This window comes from Schistocerca serialis, chromosome 2 (assembly GCF_023864345.2).
Source record: "Schistocerca serialis cubense isolate TAMUIC-IGC-003099 chromosome 2, iqSchSeri2.2, whole genome shotgun sequence".
NCBI classification, from domain to species: Eukaryota; Metazoa; Arthropoda; class Insecta; order Orthoptera; family Acrididae; genus Schistocerca; species Schistocerca serialis.
In genome coordinates this window covers 844733176-844754418 of record NC_064639.1, presented here as the reverse complement: position 1 = coordinate 844754418, position 21243 = coordinate 844733176, and the positions used below count along the sequence as shown (strand labels likewise).

General features: G+C 41.9%; 1 protein-coding gene across 1 annotated transcript in view; it reads right to left on the bottom strand.

Moving 5' to 3' along the window:
- Nucleotides 1–363: 363 nt before the first annotated feature.
- Nucleotides 364–21243, bottom strand: part of LOC126456455 (uncharacterized) — a 478332-nt gene continuing 457452 nt past the window's right edge. Inside the window, exon 32 of the mRNA XM_050092205.1 lies at nucleotides 364–501. Coding sequence (XP_049948162.1) covers nucleotides 450–501 — 52 coding nt within the window. The 3' untranslated portion in view covers nucleotides 364–449. The remainder of the gene's footprint in view (nucleotides 502–21243) is intronic.

Sequence of the window (21243 nt, the reverse complement as noted above, 5' to 3'; positions counted from 1 at the left end):
CGCTAACCATGAGCAACACGCACTGTGACGTTCAGCTATTCGCTCGGTACTGTAACAGCGTAGGTCCTACACCGCTATGAAAAGCAGCTATGCCGCTACAGTCTCGTACGTCTCAACACTGATCTCCCGCCAGGAAGGCGATGCCGGAAACCTGCAGGCACAGGCAGAGAGTACGTGCGCAGATGGCTCCGCCCCGGGGCAGCTGCTACTCGGCAGAGAGGAGGACAGATGCGCGCCGGTCAGCAGTTGCGCAGCCTGCGGCGGCGCCGGCGGCGTCGCGGGCTGCCGGACGTCAGTGCGCGCGGACGCCGTCAGAGGCGCTGGCGCGCGTCCGCGTCGGCGTCGGCCTCGGCCTCTGCGTCTGCCTCTGCGTCCGCGAGCGCCGCCTCGGACAGCAGCCGCGAGCGCGAGCGGGAGCGGGCGCGCCGCCGGCACGCGTGGCACCGCCGTCAGCCCACGCGGATCCACCGGTCGATCGAGTACTCCAGGGCCGCCAACCACCTGCCGCAAAAGGCAAAACATTTCTGCGGGCGCAACTCGGGTTCGCACCGCAGATTTTTACGAAAACGCTAGGGCAAAATCGTTATAAACTGTTTCGTATTAATAAGTAATTTAATTGGCAGATTAAAACTGTGTGCCGGACCGAGACTCGAACTCGGCACCTTTGCCTTTCGTAGGCAAGTGCTCTACCAACTGGGCTACCCAAGAATGACTCACGCCGCGTCCTCACAGCTTTACTTCTGCCAGTACCTCGTCTCTTACCTTCCAAACTAAACAGAAGCGCTCCTGCGAACCTTGCAGAACTAGAACTCCTGAAAGAAAGGATATTGCGGAGACATGGCTTAGCTACAGCGTGGGGGATGTTTCCAGAATGAGATTTTCACTCTGCAGCGCACACTCCGCTGCATAGTGAAAATCTCAAATGTTAAAAAAAAAAAAAGTGTGTGAAATCTTATGGGACTTAACTGCTAAGGTCATCAGTTCCTAAGCTTATACACTACTTAACCTAAATTATCCTGAGGAAAAACAAACACACCCATGCCCGAGGGAGGACTCGAACCTCCGCCGGGAACAGCCGCACGGGCCATGACTGCAGCGCCTGAGACCGCTCGGCTAATCCCGCGTGACCAAAGTGTGAAAACAAGGGATGCAAGTATGGGGATGAGAGTTAGTAAAAGGATACGAAAGAGCAATGCATTTTACCAGTGTGAGAGGGGCTTAGTCTGGGGAATGGAGGACCAATCAGCTATAAGGAAGTGTTCTACTACACGTACTTTACAACCATCTGACATATGCATTGGAGACCTGGACAGCGACGAAGTAGAAACCAAAACAGTGTAATGAAATTCCTGAAAGTATGCTAGGGTAAACGAGGGGATAGTGAGTAACTAATGAAGATATTAGGAACGAAATTACAGTATAAAAGCTGAATGAGAGGAGAACAGGTGAAAATGCTTTGAACATGTTAAGAGAATACAAGATGGGAGACTACCAAAACGAATGATAGAGACCAAAGTTGAGGGCAAGAGTGAGACCTAGAGCAAGATGGATTGACTCAATAAAGACCATATTAAGAAGAAGGAATCTGTACTGGAGCAAAATAGTTTCAGAAGAAGAGTGATGGAAAGACAGAAGAAAGTGGAGAAATACTATAAAAGTCTCAACCAGGCCAGATGTTGGATAAAGGAGAAACAAAGACGACGACGACTTCGAAAGAAACAGTAGCGAATGTAAGAACTGCTATTGCGAACCACTGACAAGGGAACATTCCTATGTTGTAAATAAATGTTCGTGATGAAACTTGACGAGTGTGTAGGGGAGGCAAAATAATTCAATACACACTTTTTGTTTGTACCCAATTTCAGTTTTAAAAGGCAAAACACATCTCGGAAGGTATTTTGGCATATTACGTTTAGAGAGAATATCTTCGAAACGATGATATATGAAAATGTGCTTCATATAAAAGTTGATATGTAATAAAAATTCTTGAAAACTGTGTATTCAACTATGCAATAACTCGAAATTTTGCAAAATATCCCGCCGTAACTAATTACTTTCAAAAATGAAAGCTTTTTGTTACAAAATAAATTAAAGAAGCTTCCAAGCCACATAAATCCATATGTAATAAAGGAGGTTTCTGAAATGCGTTTTTTGGAAAATAAACTTCATACAGTATGTTGCCGGAGTATTTTCGACATACATAGTTAAAATATCTAAACATTCATTACTATTCTATTTATTTATTTTACTTACATATGTTGTATGTTTTAAATTGTTGAATCGGAGGGAGAAATATCTGTTTGCAAACAGTTTGATGGAGATTCATATTCAAATAAGTTGCGGCTGCTACAATTTTTCGTCGTTAATACTGTTACTACACATACTACTGCTGTAATTACAATTTAGTTCCATTTTATTTCGCTTCATCTCCTATTTTTTACACATGAATCTCACGAGGATGCAGCATGCAATCCGAGTTTACAAGATTTGTTAGAAGAAAACAAAAAAATTTACTGAAAAAACGACCAGGAAAGAAACAAACTGGTTTTGACCTGATCGCAGAGCCTCTGTCAGAGACTTTTGCTTAAAAATGCCAATTACGTGTGAAACTGATCAAGAAACGACCTAAAAAGTTTGAAGTATAATTATACTTTCTATCATCATTATTGTAAAATTTGTGATCTAGCCAAGAACTAAAATACATATGAAAAATGAACCTTGCAGCTTGGTTCTTTTTTATGTGTTACCATTTAAGATGTACCAAGATAGAGTATTTTTTTAAATTATGGCATAAATGTCTGGTTTTGAGGTCCGAAATATTTTTAACGGCTGACTTCAGACTGTTAGTACAATAATTATACAATAGATAAATCATAAGTTACGACTGCCCCTGGTCGCTGTTCGCCCGAGGGCCAGCTGCGTAATCGCTTTGGCCGTTTTTACGTTTCCTTGCTGTAGCATTCGCTCGGCATTGGGGTTTTTAGGATTTCTGGATTGCGTCGGGCGTGAGCTTTCCTCTGACTTGCGTTTTCACGATTCCGGTAATATTTACGAGTCATATGAGACGACATCTTTCGTTATTTTTGACTGCCAACTTAATACCAATTTTCACTTATATTCCGACGAATATTTTTTGTCACCCTTTGGGACCTAGTAGTGTACCGCAAGTTCTTCACAAAGAATCAGTGGCATAGCTAAACGAATTTACACGTTACAGCAATATATAACTTTACACAAACAGTCACGCGCATGCGTCTACACTGGTAAGACGACGTCACAGGCAAAACAAATACTGCGTGACAACCACTAGAGACACCATCTATCCGTTGTGCGCTCACCCATTATTTACGCGTTATTAGTCCCGTGCTTACTGACAATTGAAATCTGACAGTATTTTGCCACACAAGAAAGTTCGATCAACGAGCAAACAGACGCTTTCACGTCAATGTCATGACTTCCGTAAAGCGGGTGCTACAAGGTATGATTAGGTAGTAGACTCATGTCTACGATTTACGAAGGGTTTTTACTGTGGGGAAATATACTGTTTGAAGTGGGTATTTTAGTTTTATTTCTTGCGGTTAGCCGGCCGCTGTGGCCGAGCGGTTCTAGGCACTTCAGTCCGGAACCGCGCTGCTGCTACGGTCGCAGGTTCGAATCCTGCCTCGGGCATGGATGTGTGTGATGTCCTTAGGTTGGTTAGGTTTAAGTAGTTCTAAGTCTAGGGGACTGATCACCTCAGATGTTAAGTCCCATAGTGCTTAGAGCCATTTTTTCCTTGCGGTTAGGTGTTTGTCTCCATCACACAAGGATTTATAGTGAACTTAATATTTAGGCATGGTATACTTCTATATTTAAGGGTACATAGTCATCAAGGGTTTTGAGAGGAGGGCCTTTTCAGTTCTTGGTGATAGGTTGTCACAGAATTGTGTAGTTCATGTGCAGCTGCAGTGGGTCAAGGGTTGGACTGTACCAGGTTGATTTCACTTTTACCATTATCTTCTTACATCACGTATACACCTTTGACATACGTCTTTAAACATTAGTGAACATTTTTAGTTGGGTCATGTCTGATATTTGTGACCTATTGTTAAATTGATAACCGTGGTACATTAACACGTGTTGTTTTAATGATTTGCTTTGAAAGGAGCGAAAGTTGCCTTTTTAGACGTCCATTGTTTCTTACGTATGACGACAGCCATGTATTTTGTGACTGTGATTCAGGTTTGTTCTGTGTTTGTGTTTCGAATATTAGAAATCAAGTGGTTCAAATGGCTCTGAGCACTATGGGACTTAACATCTGAGGTCATCAGTCCCCTAGAACTTAGAACTACTTAAACCTAACTAACCTAAGGACATCATACACATCCATGCCCGAGGCAGGATTCGAACCTACGACCGTAGCGGTCGCACGGTTCCAGACTGAAGCGCCTAGAACCGCTCGGCTACTCCGGCCGGCGTTTCGAATATTACCCTAAGGTCATTTCAACTAATACATAAGGGTACCATAATTTTATGTTTTCCTTGTTTTATAGTTGTTTCGTTTTCAAATACTGTGTTATTGTTCTTTAGTAAAAATGGTTCAAATGGTTCTGAGCACTATGGGACTCAACATCTGTGCTCATCAGTCCCCTAGAACTTAGAACTACTTAAACCTAACCAACCTAAGGACATCACACACATCCATGCCCGAGGCAGGATTCGAACCTGCGACCGTAGCAGTCGCGCGGTTCCGGACTGCGCGCCTAGAACCGCTAGACCACCGCGGCCGGTCTGTTCTTTAGTAAACCGGGCCTGAGTATGGCTGTAATGTGCCGCTAAAACTACTCCCGTGGTAGAATAAAGAAATTCTCAAGATACAGCTGTGGTGGTACTACTTCTCACATTTACGAAGAGACTTCAAAAAGTTGTAAGTAGGCTGTTTATGTTTTCTCTATGTAAGTAGGCTGTTTAGGTTTTTTTATTGGTAACGCCACCTCTGTATGAAAATCACTGGCTGTGCTGTGTGCAGTCTGTGGCTAGTTTGCATTGTTGTCTGCCATTGTAGTTGGGCAGCAGCAGCTGGATGTGAACAGCGCGTAGCGTTGCGCAGTTGGAGGTGAGCCGCCAGCAGTGGTGGATGTCGGGAGAGAGATGGCGGAGATTTGAAATTTGTCATGAACTGCAATATTTATATATGATGATATCAAGGTAAATACATTGTTTGTTCTCTATTAATATCTTTCATTTGCTAAATATCCCTATCAGTAGTTAGTGCCTTCCATAGTTTGAATCTTTTATTTAGCTGGCAGTAGTGGCGCTCGCTGTATTGCAGTAGCTTGAGCAGCGAAGATTTTTGTGAGGTAAGTGATTTGTGAAAGGTATAGTTTAATGTTAGTCAGGGCCATTCTTTTGTAGGGAATTTTGAAAGTCAGATTGCGTTGCGCTAAAAATATTGTATGTCAGTTTAAGGACAGTCGTGTAAGAATTGTTCAAAGGGGACGTTTCATATGTCGACCCTTAGCCTAGGATACCTCACTGGAATCTTCTGATTTTTTCTTGTAGTTTGTGTATTTAGTGTAGCTTTTGTTTATTGCTAGCGCGTAATTGTAGAGAGAATCTCCTTTGTAGTTGTAGCCTTTCATTGTTGTACAGTAAAACAGTTGTGGCATGCATATAGATTTGCACCAAGTATTTCGCAGCTGTAATTAACTAGATATTATTTTCAGTGTTATGTTAATGTGTTCTCTTATTTTTGCTCTTCAAATTGTGTTTTTCTGTGTTGTCGTGTGAAATACTGTGACAATAATGGCGTGTGAAAAACGTAATACTAGGCTCCAAAGTAAACTGAGAAATGACAGTGAAAATGAAAGCAGTGTGTTAGCGCCACCGAGTAATGAATTAACTGATGTTCAAAGTAGTAATTTGGTAATTGTGCATAGGGAAATGGAGCGGGCGGCAAACAATGGCGTGGACAGTGAAACAATTAGTGAAGAGGGAAGCATTATCGATCGATCGGTCGGCAACAGCTCGCCTCAGGAATCCGAAATGACAGGACACAATTTTGCAAATACTGTAGACTCAGGTTTTGGGTTCTCACCGTTTTCTCAAATGAGTCAAGACACATTTTCCGCTTTTCAAAATGTGAATGTTGCCGGTGCAACTTCACTGCCGAAAAGCACTGAGGAACATGTTTCAGACACCGGTGCATTGTTATTACAATTAATGCAACAAATGGGGCAAAAGCTTGAAAAGTTAGACACAATGGAACAACACCAGAGGCAAACACAGCAACAGTTAGACACAGTGGAACAAAATCTCAAAAAGTTAGACACAATGGAACAAAATCAGAGACAAACACAGCAAAAGCTTCAAAAGTTAGACACAATGGAACAAAATCTTAAAAAGTTAGACTCATTGGAGCAAACTCTTGAACGAACACGTGAGGATTTAACTGCTGAGTTACATCACATTGAATCGAAATGTCAAAAAGTCTGTAATGACGTAAAAACACAAATTTGTGAGCATTTCCAACCTATTTTTTCGCGTCATGAAAATGCACTACAGAATCACGAAGCAGCCATAAAAGAACTGCAAACTATTGTTCATGAAAATCATGAGACCTTGCAAGCAAAATTTGACTCAGTTGCATCTACAGATACGGTTATGCAACTTGCAAAAACTCAGGAAAACTTAAAGGTCACAGTAGACACGATTGCAACACAAATGGACACTCTGAAACTTGGTTCAGAAAAACATAGAGAGGAAATGATTTCACTATCGGATAAAGTAGCCGAACTTTCAGATCAGTTCACTAACTTATCTACAAAGGTAGATGATGATCTGAATGACACAACACCTGTAGCCTTCATGGACACTGAAGAGTATGAACAAATTAGAAAATTCAAACAAAATCAAAATCAAATCAATACACAGTACAAAAGAGAAATCCGGGAAGTGCAAGATCAGTTGGCACAAGTAGTACAAGAATTACGTATTTCAGAGGACACTCGCGCCCCAATACGGGAAGAGGGACATACAAATACGGAACAGACACAAAATAACAACACAGGGCACTTCGGAAATTGTGAAAGAAGTTGGCAAGGTACGCCGAATTTTGAGATGGAACCGCCGAAACGACGTAACAATGACCGACATGCGACTTGCCGACATGATGATTTTGACTATAAGCTGTTCATTACTACACGTAAATTCAAAACATTTAAGAATTCTGGCAACGACATTCATCCACAAGCATGGCTCCATCAATTCTCTCATTGTTTTCCTCCCAACTGGTCGTTAGAACACAGATTAGAATTCATGTGTGGCTATTTAGAGAATGAACCAGCTGTAAGAATGCGATCGGTCATTCACGATTGCCACAGTGAAGGAGAATTTTACCATGCCTTCCTCTCAGCATATTGGTCTCAAGCTACACAAGACCGTGTAAAACATAACATCATAATGATGAAACACTTCAAACAATCTGAATTTTCCAGTCTTGTGAAATATTTTGAAGACATGTTGCACAAGAATCAATACCTGTCAAACCCATACAGCCCCTCAGAACTCATCCGCATTTGCTTAATCAAACTGCCTAAACATTTACGACATATTATTTTAGCAGGACGTTGCAAAGACGACATTGAAGCTTTTCAGGGACTGTTACAAGAATTAGAAATTGACACTGACAATCGCGGAACGCGAAACCAGGAACACAACAATTACAGGTCACATCCGTCGCAAATCCGCGATGAAAGAAATAATAACTGGACACGACAAGGCTATGCTTACAACGCAAATCGTGATCAAAACAGACACCACCCATATGACAACCACTGGCAGAGTAATAATAGTTACAGAGAAAGATCGCATTTCCGTAGTAATGAATATGACAGAGATAACCATAGAAACAGACAATATGGTAACCAAAACAATTATTATCAAGGGAGGCAGAATAACTTCAGACGCAACAGTTCGGCGCAGAGTTACGATTCAGGGAGAAATTCTCCACCACATGACCGACAAACAAGAAACTATGTAAACTACCGACATAACGACAGACCTGAATTCCATCAGAACTGGCGAGCTTTAAACAGAGCTGGGCCCTCTCGGCAAGGCGAATTTGTGGAAGTTAGGCCTCCTAATCCCAGTAACGACGCGCGCCAACAAAGAAACAGACAATGACTCACACCGCAGGCAGCCGCGTGCGCCGGCTGGCTCAGAGAAAAATAACATTGACGCTAACCTTGAGCAAAATTCCAGTATTCTTTACGGACGAATACCGCATGATAATTGCATTCAAGTTGAAATTCTGCGTACTAGGAAGAGTAAAGGCTTACACCACATTTCACATGTAAAACCGTTTATTGAAAGATAATCAGCTTTTTAACTTTGTCTTTGCCATAAAAAGTTTCACTTCACGTTACTAGTATGCTTTAGAAACTGTTACCATGCAACAATGTTTTGAAGTTCAATATCCACTCAAGAACCAAGAGAACATATTTTAACAGAAATTACGACTGCATTGTTATTGCGAACAGACGACACAGTGTTATTGTGTGTATACATTCCTCCTTGTTAGTTGCACGATTACGTAACGAATATGAGGCTTACATACTTAGGACATATACTGGTACTGCTAATGAGATTCTAATGCAACATTTTGGTTTACTTGAAAATACATTCTGGATTTAAAGTACTTTCTGTGAGATACCAGATGACACAGTGGTTAGTTTATGTGACAGCTAAACGGTTTTATCACGACGCTACTAATGAGTGACAATTTACAATGTTGCTTTTGCGGTGTATCTGTTTTATATCTGCACAGTTTTTCTGAATTATTCTGGAAAGTAAAACATGTTTTAGTAGTAACTTTTGTGGTATAGCAACAATGAGACAGCCTTTTTCGTGGCACAACATTACGTTACTGTACAGTACTTTCTTCATCACACCAATAAGCATAATAACTACGATATCTATACGCAAAGCATTTCACTTTTGTGTATTATGAGGTAAGTACATTGACTTCTGCAGAACTTAGCTTTCGGAGGACGATAACTACACTTCCACAGAGATTATGTTGCAACAAGACGCACATTTAGCGCTACAGGACACGCATTTGAGTGATTAATCTTATACTTAAAACACTTATTTTCAAAGATTTTTTAATTACAAAGAAAGTTTTCCGTGATACATTTCATTCCATTGCTGTAATTTGTAACACCTGAGGGTATAATTACATTTATCCTCAGGGGGGTACACGCTTACTTTGTGTACCATGTGTGTGGCAACCACAAGGAACCCTAGCTAATATGGTATTTGCTTATACAACTTTACACATCGGTACCATATTTCTCTAACACACAAATTACACAGCTATCCGATCATTTAACTGAGAGAGACAAACATTTATTTTTGCTACATCTGTGACACATGTTTACGCAATTACACAGTTGGATAACTTCACACTTATGAAACTGTATTTTGTCTGTACTTTGTAAACTGTTCATATTTTTTGGAACCATTGTGATACTATGAGAGCTTTGAATGATATATTTGGTATGAGATCATGATTTTTAAAGTACATTTGAGGCAGCTGACACTTTTGACATGAGCAGAGAATTTTCTTTAGGTTTGGAATTATTGCAGAAAGCTACGACGATTTTGAGATTTGACTGAGGTGTTAATGATGTTATTTTTACGACGACGATGTGTATTATGCTGCTGAGGTATGTTTATGATAAATAAGCTGATGCTATATGAGGAATCTGATTATGCTACGTATTTCTCATGATGAAATATTGAAGAAGTGTCGACGAATATGTATATGTATAAGGAGGTAAGGAATAATGAGTAGTGTTTAGGGACTCTGATTTATGAAAAGGATGTTGGAAACCAAGAAACGTACTTTAAGAGTTATGAAATGTGTGTGTATATGCGTGAATGTATCACAATGCTGGCGAAAATTTTTTGGACACTGTTATATTCATAAGGTTTTGTTTCTACAGATTTGCAACGCTAATTCTTGACCTGTGAAATATTTTTATGTGAGACTGTCACTGTAGCGGAAACTGGTCTCGTAAATATTTCCGTAAGAAAGTTAAGTGACCACCTGCACGTAATGCGTCGTGGGCACGCAGCTGTGTCAAACATCTGGAGAACAAGCCATTAGTGTGAGTGCCTCGTCAGAAGCACAGGTAGAAAAAAAAAGAAAGGGAAGGCCATTGTCCGCGCTACTGACATCTCCTTGTTGAAAGCATACTGTGGAGCTCGTAATTTACGATATTTACTGAAATGCCTAATGAAATGACGAGAAATATTTTTACATCTGCACACCTGATTATGACAAGCGTCTTTCTACGAGAGTTGAGAGAGTTTCTACTAACTTATGAAATGTCACATGACTACTGAATGATATTTTTATACTTTGCTTTTCGTAATTGCTTATTTCACTTGATATCTGGTTTCCAGCTGTGTTGCAGCATTGCTTTTATAAAATGAAATGCATTTGCTAATGTGAACACTTTCTGTCAACAGATCTATTAAATAATTATTTTATGATCCACATTCTTTAAAAAAGGAGCATTTGGAAAGGAAAGAACAATAAGAAGGAACTAGTAACAGTAACACATAATTTTCTTTTCAAGTACATGGTAATATTTCTTTTTACAATCAGTTGTTGTGGTGCACCACTTTAATTACATAGACATTAAGATGTGATTATACATTTCCCTTATCTGCATTGTTATCTTTAGTGTACTATTTTTTCTGCTTGAGCTATGTCATGTTTAGGTATAAGTTACTGCTGTTTGCCAGGCATAGTGTTACTGAATTTTAATTTGTGTTACTCTGCTAAGCCAGATTTAATTTTTTGGTTACTGCGCATTGGCTCATATTAGTTGTAATGTTGCATTGCTTGTTAATTTAGATTTACTGTAACTTGCTTTGCAAATTTCCATTTTTTTTCTCATTGCTGTTTGTGTTAATTATTTTGTGCTGCTGCATTGCCTCGTCCCTTAGTTTAGCATCTGAGCTCAGTAGGTTTAAGTTAGCTTAAGAGGGGGTAGCCTCTAAGAGAATGAGTTGCGATGAATTGGAAGAAATGCATTGAGAAAACAGGTTTAGGTAGGATTTTCTTGGAAATAAATGTTGAGGTAAGAAATGTGTGAACATATAAACACAGAAAGCATGCTTAGTTAGAATTTTTTTTGGTGGAAACAAAGGATGAAATAAGAGGAAAGATATATGAAGTTTTGGGTTGGACTGCAGTACCACATGTTACACTGAAAACGAACCCTGTCCTTTCCCTTTTGTGTTATCCCACTATGTGTTTGTGTACCCTTGAGTATTTGTTTTCTTCCTGTCTCTGTGTAGTTTCATAGAATTTTTTCTTCTTTTAATATTAAGCTACATTCACTATGATGAGGAATACTGTTATCCTCAAATATAATTGGCATTAATAATATGTTATTTACTTTGTAAAGATGTTAGACATTGTTCATTCTGTTTAAATGCTCATGTGTGAAGTTGATGTTTCGCAAGTTATTCTGATCTTCTATGTATGTACTCATGTCATAATTCCTGTAACACTGATGTATATGTCTATATCTATTCTTTTGTAAAGCCTGTACTACAAATGTTATCTATATTGTTATGTTTTTAATGATGTATTTTGTACCTTTGTTATTGTATTCTTATGTTATAAAATTGTAATTGTCACCAGTTCATGATATTATTAACTTGTTAGTTACATTTCACTGCACACGTTTCTGTTGGTCATAGTATATGGATAATATGTGAGAAGTTGGGACTGTGAGTGTTTGCACGTGTGTTTATAATTCAGCAAGGGACTGGATAACAGCATTGCTGGTTCTAAGGACAATTCCAAAAACTTTGTGAGCGCACAAGTGGTGGTTATGGACTTGCTATATTATCCGCAAGACTCTTCAATGGTGATTGTGCACCTGCACAGTCACAACAGATGGCTGCTGGCTATCTCTACAAGGACTACAGTGGGTCTGCATCTATGATGACCCACCAATACCATTATTTCTACAAGGACTGCAGTGGGTCTGCGCCTCTGGTGGCCCACCAATATCGTAATCTCTACCAGGACTACGGTGGGTCTGCTCTGTGATGACCTACCTACCAATATTCGTCAGAACTTCGAATGACTCTGCTGTGGGTTTGCTCTGTTGTGGACCATTACCTGTATGCATGTCAAGAGTCAGCACTGTCTTTCCGTTGGAAGGACAACACTACTTCTTCAAGACTGCATGGAAATCCACTACTTCTGTGTGCAATTTCTTTTACTAATGAGACTTTGTGAAAAAAAACCTGTAATTACTGTTATGATGAATGATCAGGACTATCTTTATGGACTGTGAGAAAATTTTAGCTTTTGACCAACATTGTATCAATAAGTGTGTGCATTTGATTTCTTTGTTATTGTAATTATGAAAAATTTTATCAAATCATTATTGGCCACTGCCCAAAAAAAAATTTGTAAAATTTTTTGTGGGGAGCATGGGGGCTATGTAAGTAGGCTGTTTATGTTTTCTCTATGTAAGTAGGCTGTTTAGGTTTTTTTATTGGTAACGCCACCTCTGTATGAAAATCACTGGCTGTGCTGTGTGCAGTCTGTGGCTAGTTTGCATTGTTGTCTGCCATTGTAGTTGGGCAGCAGCAGCTGGATGTGAACAGCGCGTAGCGTTGCGCAGTTGGAGGTGAGCCGCCAGCAGTGGTGGATGTGGGGAGAGAGATGGCGGAGATTTGAAATTTGTCATGAACTGCAATATTTATATATGATGATATCAAGGTAAATACATTGTTTGTTCTCTATTAATATCTTTCATTTGCTAAATATCCCTATCAGTAGTTAGTGCCTTCCATAGTTTGAATCTTTTATTTAGCTGGCAGTATTGGCGCTCGCTGTATTGCAGTAGCTTGAGCAGCGAAGATTTTTGTGAGGTAAGTGATTTGTGAAAGGTATAGTTTAATGTTAGTCAGGGCCATTCTTTTGTAGGGAATTTTGAAAGTCAGATTGCGTTGCGCTAAAAATATTGTATGTCAGTTTAAGGACAGTCACGTAGAATTGGTCAAAGGGGACGTTTCAAAGTAAGGTACACATGTTGCTCTGCGCTAAGACCTTTGATCAACAAGAGTGGCGCGTTGTCAGAAGAGACTACTTGTTCTGGGTTTTCTGGTGACACAGTTCTTCTGCTGTAGGAATAGCAGGTGCATCACAATGCGCGCGCGAAATGACGTGGCAACTGGAGACGTACTCCAGACTTGAAGTTCCGCGGGACAGTACAATTCTTGCGGGAAAAACGTCTAGATTTCACGCAGATTCACAGAGGAGTTCTGGCGGTATACAGAGCAAATGCAATGTTGCATCTACCCGTACAGAAATGGTGCCAACAGTTTGACCAAGGTCGCACAACCGAACTTAAAGTCCAGAACTGGCAGCAAGTGATTTCCATCTTTCCGTAAGCTGGTATAAATAGATTTTCCAACGATGAGGACCTTCACACAACGGTTCTTGAATGAGTCGGTGACACAGAAGGGCATTTCTATCGTCGAGGAACTGAATGACTGGTATAATATTCGACTGTTGGTTACAGAGACGTGAGGTCTATGTTGAAAAATAGTGTAATGTATCTGTGTCACTCTGAAGTGTAGTGTGGCATTCCGTTAAAATTACTTGGCCTGCCGTTATAAGGTATAACCTACTTTTGAAGTCATATCGTAATACACTGTTGGTCAGTGAAATTACAGCACGAGGAGATATGTAGGAAGGTCGGAAGAAGGCATTATTAAATTTGACGGTCGTCTGGGGGTACACAGGAAGCGAAATTCGCAGCAGCGACGGGGCGTACAGTCGTACGAACGCCGAAATGACAGATACTGATCGAGAAATAGTGGAATAAAGTAGTAACTACATTCGCTTAGTAAGGGGAAGGCGTCAGGACCAGATGAGATACCTGTAAGATTCTGCAAAGATTATGCGAAAGAACGTGCTCCCTTACTAGCAGCAGTTTGTCGGAAGTCGCTTGAGCAACGAAGGGCACCTAGCGACAGGAAAGAAGTGGAAGCCATTCCCGTTTTGACGAGGAGCCGTAGGACAGCTGCACCTAATTATAGGTACATATCGCTGAAATCTGTCTGTTGTACAATTATGAGGCATGCTTTATGCCCACGTATTATGACGTCTTTGTAGTACGAAAATCTCCTCCATAAAAATCCATATGGATTCTGCAATCAGAGAGCATGCGAAAGCCAGCTCGTTCTGTTCCTCCACGTGATCCACAGTACCGTGGACGTCAGCGCTCAGGTTGACGCCGTTTTCCTGGACTTCAGGAAGGCATTTCCATGTTAGACCTCATTTTATTACTTCTCTTCAAATCACATTAATCATGGAATGGAAACAAACAGCAACAGAACGTACCAGCGTGACTTCAAACTCTTTGTTACAGGAAATGTTCAAAATGTCCTCCGTTAGCGAGGATACATGCATCCACCCTCCGTCGCATGGAATCCCTGATGCGCTGATGCAGCCCTGGAGAATGGCGTATTGTATCACAGCCGTCCACAATACGAGCACGAAGAGTCTCTACATTTGGTACCGGGGTTGCGTAGACAAGAGCTTTCAAAAGCCCCCATAAATGAAAGTCAAGAGGGTTGAGGTCAGGAGAGTGTGGAGGCCATGGAATTGGTCCGTCTCTACCAATCCATCGGTCACCGAATCTGTTGTTGAAAAGCGTACGAACACTTCGACTGAAATGTGCAGGAGCTCCATCGTGCATGAACCACATGTTGTGTCGTACTTGTAAAGGCACATGTTCTAGCAGCACAGGTAGAGTATCCCGTATGGAATCATGATAACGTGCTCCATTGAGCGTAAGTGGAAGAACGAAACCAAAATGAGCTCTAACATGGATATTAAGCGTTTCCGCACACATGTCCACATAACATCTTTTCTTTATTTGTGTGTGTGGAATGTTTCCTGAAAGTTTGGCAGTACCTTTTTGTAACACCCTGTATAAATGACCTAGTAGAAAGTGCGAGAGGCGCTTTAAGGCTAGTCGCAGATGATGCGGTTGTCTATAGGATAGTAGAAACGCGAGGAGGCGGTATCGATTTGCAGAATGACAGAGGAATGTTGAATGGTGCCGGCTCTGGCAGTTGGTCCTAAACGTGAATAAATGTAACGCACTGCGCATAATAATAAAAGAAATCAAATGGCTCTGAGCACTACGGGACTTAACATCTATGGTCATCAGTCCCCTAGAACTTAGAACTACTTAAACCTAACCAACCTAAGGACATCACACAACACCCAGTCATCACGAGGCAGAGAAAATCCCTGACCCCGCCGGGAATCGAACCCGGGAACCCGGGCGTGGGAAGCGTGGGAAGAAAAGAAATCCACTACTGTATAGCTACACTACTGATGACAAACCGCTGGAAACAGTATCCACCGTGAAATGTCTAGGAGTAACAATCCTGAGCGACACTTAAGAGGAATGACCACATAAAACGACTAGTAGGAAAAGCAGATGCCAACTGAGATTGGTAGGAAGATTATTAAAGAAGTGTAACTCATCCAAGAAAGAAGTGGCGTACCAAACGCTTGTTCGACTGCTTCTTGAGTACTGTTCATTACTCTGGGACCGTTAGCAGGAAGGACTGATAGAAGAGATAGAGAAGATACAATGAACAGCAGTGTGTGACATCACAGCATAGTTTAGGCGGCGCGAGAGCTTACAGCCGGCCTGAGTGGCCGTGCGATTCTAGGCGCTACCATCAGGAGCCGAGCGACCGCTACGGTTGCAGGTTCGAATCCTGCCTCGGGCATGGATGTGTGTGATGTCCTTAGGTTAGTTAGGTTTAATTAGTTCTAAGTTCTAGGCGACTGATGACCTCAGAAGTTAAGTCGCATGGTGATCAGAGCCATTTGAACCATTTTTGAGAGCTTACAGAAATGCTCAACAAACTCAGGTGGCAGACCCTACAAGAGAGGCGTTGCGCATTACGGTAGCGTTTACTACTTAAATTTCTAGTGAGTATGTTGCGCGAAGAGTCAGACAACATATTACCTGCTCCACACACGTCTGGCGAAGCTACCAAAACGAGAAAATTCGAGAAATTGGAGCTAATAGAAAGTTGTACCGAAAATCATTCTTCCCACGCGCTATTCGCGAATGGAACAGGGAAGGGGGCATCAGATATTGGTACCAGAAGTACCCTTCGCCGTACACCGCACACAGAGTTTTTATGTAGATGTAGACCTTGGACGGCAGATACGGGTACATCAGTCCGTGCTGCTTTAACTCTATGCTACAGTTCGTCAGTCGTAATGGTCTCTTTCAAATGTGTGGAAGATATGGAGAATGTGTTCGCGAGGGCAACAGTCAAACAATCCCCCCCCCCCCCCCCCAAAAAAAAGGTTCAAATGGCTCTGAGCACTATGGGACTTAACATCTGAGGTCATCAGTCCCCTAGACTTAGAACTACTTAAACCTAGCTAACTTAAGGACAGCAAACACATCCATGCCCGAGGCGTAGCAGCAGCGCGGTTCCGGACTGAAGCGCCTAGAACCGCTCGGGCACAACGGCCGGCTCAAACACCCTCTATATTGAGATAGGTCAGTACAGCACGGGAAAAACTCGGTCTTGGGTTATCTTGTTAGAAACTAACGTCACAGAAACCTCGAAAACTGGCCTCAGCCTCTGGCTGATAGACATTTGTCTTTCTTACACGACGTATATCAGGATCTTCTTACAAACAAAACAAAACATTTCGCTTTTTTAATGAGTAACTCTTTGCATAATCTTTTCTTAAATACAGAATGTAGATAGCATTACTGCTGCCTACTTCCCGAGACTGCACTGAAACGCTGATCACTTGCGTATCCAGGCATGCAGTACAGTCGACGGTTAATAAATGCCATCTTCGTGGTGTTGCAATATTAATGGCTATCAGTGTGTGTAGAGTAATAAATGAGGAAAAATATGAATTTGGTCCACAATCTTACTCATTCAAAGATCGAGACACATAAACACTACTGCCATGTAACCTCTCAAATTGCGTCGGTGTCCACCGTAGTGTCAGCCATACGAAAAGGATGTGGTTACTACTTTCGACTCAACAGCCTTGTCTTTTTTCGATTTCATGGTGTTGCTGTGTGTGTACCCTCATTTGTGGGAAGTAATGTAACTCATCCAAGAAAGAAATAATGTTCGAAGGGCGTTCAATAAGTATGCAACATTGTTTTTCTGAAAGGAGGTTGGTTTTATTTAGGATTCGAATACACCATATTATTCCCCACTATTTTGGCTAACAACCCTATTTTTCAACATCATCTCCGTTCAATGCGATGGACTTATACCACGGTACTGGCAGGGTCTGTATGACCGCATGGTACCACTTTACTGGTAGACGTCGAGGCCAACGTTCTGCTTCATCAATAACCTCTCTGTCATCCGTGTATTGCTTCCCGCGGACTGCATTTTTCATTGGACCAAACAGATGGAAGTCCGAAGATGCAGGAACTGGGCTGTAGGGTGGATGAGGAAGAACAGTCTGATGAGTTTTTGTGAGCTCCTGTCAGGTGAGCAGATTTGGGTGAGGCCTTACGTTGTCATTGAGAAGGAGAAGTTCGTCTGCATTATGTGGCGACGGACATGCTGAAGTCGTTTCTTCAGTTTCCTGAGGGTGGCACAGTACACTTCCGAGTCAATCGTTGCACCATGATGGAGGACATCAAAGAGAATAACCCGTCAAGTCGCAGAAGATCGTCGCGATGACTTTACCGGCCGAGGGTGTCGCTCTGAAGTTTTTCTTCAGAAAAGAGATGATTTGGCGCCACTCCTTAGACTACCGTTTTGTTTCCACTTCGAAATTATGAACATATTTTTCATCACCTGTGACGATGTTCGACAAAAAATTGTCACGATCAGCCTCGTTAAGCGCAAGCAATTCCACAAAGATGGTCCTTTGTTGCTCTTTATGTTCTTCTGTTAGACGTCGAGCATGCAGAGAGCACCCATCTTGAGTACCCCAACTAGTGGCCGATGTGGCCGAGCGGTTCTAGGCGCTTCAGTCTGGAACCGCGCGACCGCTACGGTCACAGGTTCGAATCCTGCCTCGGGCATGGATGTGTGCGATGTCTTTAGGTTAGTTAGGTTTAAGTAGTTCTAACTTCTAGGGGACTGGTGACCTCAGATGTTACGTCCCACTGTGCTCAGAGTCATTTTTGAACTACCAAAAGAGAGCTTCATTTGTGCAGCGGGGTGCTTGATTTCGATCCCTTGATCACCTCGAATGAGAGTGTACGTACTTTCCAACACTACCGCCGTGTGCGGCCGGCCGGCAAGCGGGAGATCGGGACAGGTTCACGCAATCCTGCTGCAACGATGTCAGACGCCTCCCGCAACGACTCACCGTGCTTTTGTTCACTGCCATGTGTCCGTAGACATTCTGCAAGCGCCTGTGAATATCTGCGATGATTTGGTTTTCCGAAAAAAGAAACTCAATGACAGCTCTTTGCTTGGGACGTAACTCCGTTACAGACGCTATTTTGAAGGCTAAGTACAAGTTTAGCGCTGCGACGTATCAGAACTTCATCAAACTATAGACTCTGAAGCGGGAATATACCGCGATGTCCCACAAAAACTTCCTCATTTCTTCAAACGAAATTGGCCGAGAAAAAATATGTGTTGCATTACTTGTTGAACGCTCCTCGAATATTGAATTCATAATCACAGTAACTGATCAGAGGTTTGTGTGATAACCCAAAATACAAGGGGTAATGGGGTGATAAAACAGTTTCCGCTCGAACACTTTACAGTCCAGAATCATTAGGACAAAGAGGCAAAATCGCCGAGAGCATTGAGAGAATCATCCCAGAGACGCATCGGGTTGGAAATACCCGTTTGGTACGCGTGAAGAAGTTCGTAACTGCCTGCTGCACATCCTCGTCCGACAAGTAACCGTCGACCCTTCAAGGCCTTTTTTAAGGAACCGAAGGCATGATCATCGCGTGAGGAGAGACCAGAACTGTAGCACGGGTGCTCGAATGTTAGCCACTTGAGGTGGTGTAACTTCAGCGTTACATTTTCAAAATTGGGCGTCTTGTGTCGGATCGTGACCAGCACTGAACTAAGTGCACCCTTCCACAACGGTGGTTTTCGTGGAAGATGCTCCCCCATTCATATTCGCCATTCTTCGAAGGATATCTACCGCTGTTTGTGCTTCGGCAGCCAAGGAAAGAATAACAGCACGTCGGTCCTGTTTGGACGCAATTGGTAATAACATCGCCATAGTTCAGGTTTCTGCATTTACTACACGCACGTCGGAAAGACAAAAATGCTACACTAATCCCTTGCCTACATGTCGTTGCTAATATACCTGCATCGGAGTTGCGCTACTTTGCATGTACCCTGATGCATTTCCTCAAACGGAAATGTCTTGATCGCCCCTTATAATAATGCTATTCTTTCCCTTAAGCCTTAACATTTACTATCGGGATATCTGCATGAACATCCATTCCCTCTTAAATCGTAATATACTTTATCTCTGAATTTACTGTTCACAATTAAAATTTCTAGCCGTGAGCTTTCAATTCTCCGTGTAAGCGCCAAGAAGCTATGCAGTCGCACTAACCTTATTAGCATTTGAGGTTTCCTTCCTTGCATCTCCCAAGCTGCACACGAAGGATGTGGTGGTATCGAGTAACGGAACAGCGCCTTTCCGACAATATGCCCGTGTGAATTTCGTCGTATATAAAGCGTGCTGATAACGAATCATAGCAGGTGCAGATTCTTCTCACCGCCCCTTTCATGCGTGCACTTAAGTCTGCTTCTTACATCATTATCATTTCCTACAAGCTACAGACTGCGTCCGTCAACGATATTATTTATTTATTCATGTATTTATTTTATTTGGCCGAATTAGAGCTTTTAGACGCTCTATTTCGTATCTCTTAGAGGTATTTTTCACATTTGGTATTCTAAAGTGCACACTGCTTGAGTTACACATGGCGGCAGCGACAACAACAGTTATACTTATGAGCGTAATAGTTGCAGTAATGTTAGTTCCTTGAGGTTTGTATTAAGTACATTTATCATAATATAACGTTCCTGTTTAACAGGAGAATGAAAAACTTACAAAACACATGGAAGAATACTAACAGAAGCACCTCTGCAGAAGAAGTCAGCTGTCTGGAGACGGGTGAGAAATCATAGGGAAAAGTTACCAGAGTAGATAATTAAAGAAAACCAATTGCATTGGATATCCAAAAGAAACATAAAAAGTCAGGGAGGAAGAAACGTGAGAGACTGTTGGCAAATGTGAGAGAGATAGTGGTTCACTGTCGAACAGGAGGAAGACGCTTGACATATCGATAGGGAATCTACGCCGATGATAACAAGAAAAGCTTTAATCTTCTCGCCGGCCAGAGTGGCCGAGCGGTTCTAGGCGCTACAGTATGGAACCGCGCGACCGCTACGGTCGCAGGTTCGAATCCTGCCTCGGGCATGGATGTGTGTGATGTCCTTAGGTCAGTTAGGTATAAGTAGTTCTAAGTTCTAGGGGACTGATGACCTCAGATGTCAAGTCCCATAATGCTCAGAGCCATTTTTTTTTAATCTTCTCTTTGAGGTTACTGAGTGATTTGTTCCACACGCAGTAACTCATAAGCTTTTTGTGGACAGACACAGCACATCGCAAAGTCATACAGACTGCCCTTTCCAGTACAAGAAAAACGACAGAGAAAGAGAAAGAGAGAGAGAGAATTAAAATTAATCCAGGAAAACCGATTACTGATTCATCTTGTTTACGAGATAACGAGTTTATTGGTTCCAAGCACGGATTTACCAACTACGTAATTAAAAAGCACATTAATTAAATGAATCAATTTGAATATTAAAACCAATTTTCTCGAGCCAGCAAACGGTAGCGATGTTATGGCTGCATAACAGACTATCGGGTTGAGACCTCGAACATTTTTTCCCATTCACCATTCAGTTACTATCAAAATACGTCAAGAGGGCGAGGTTTTTTGAAGTTGGATCCATTACTTTCAAACCCATTCACCCTGATTGAGCATGTTAAAAGTGATCTCACACTAACTTCGACACCCACTGAGCCTCGCGTCTGCTCTAGCGCCTGAGCCTTAGACAACACTTAGAGAAGTTTAATTGCCTACCTGTGTCGAAGGGCTGTCGAGAAAGTCGTCCTGTCTGTTGTTCATGGTACTGAAA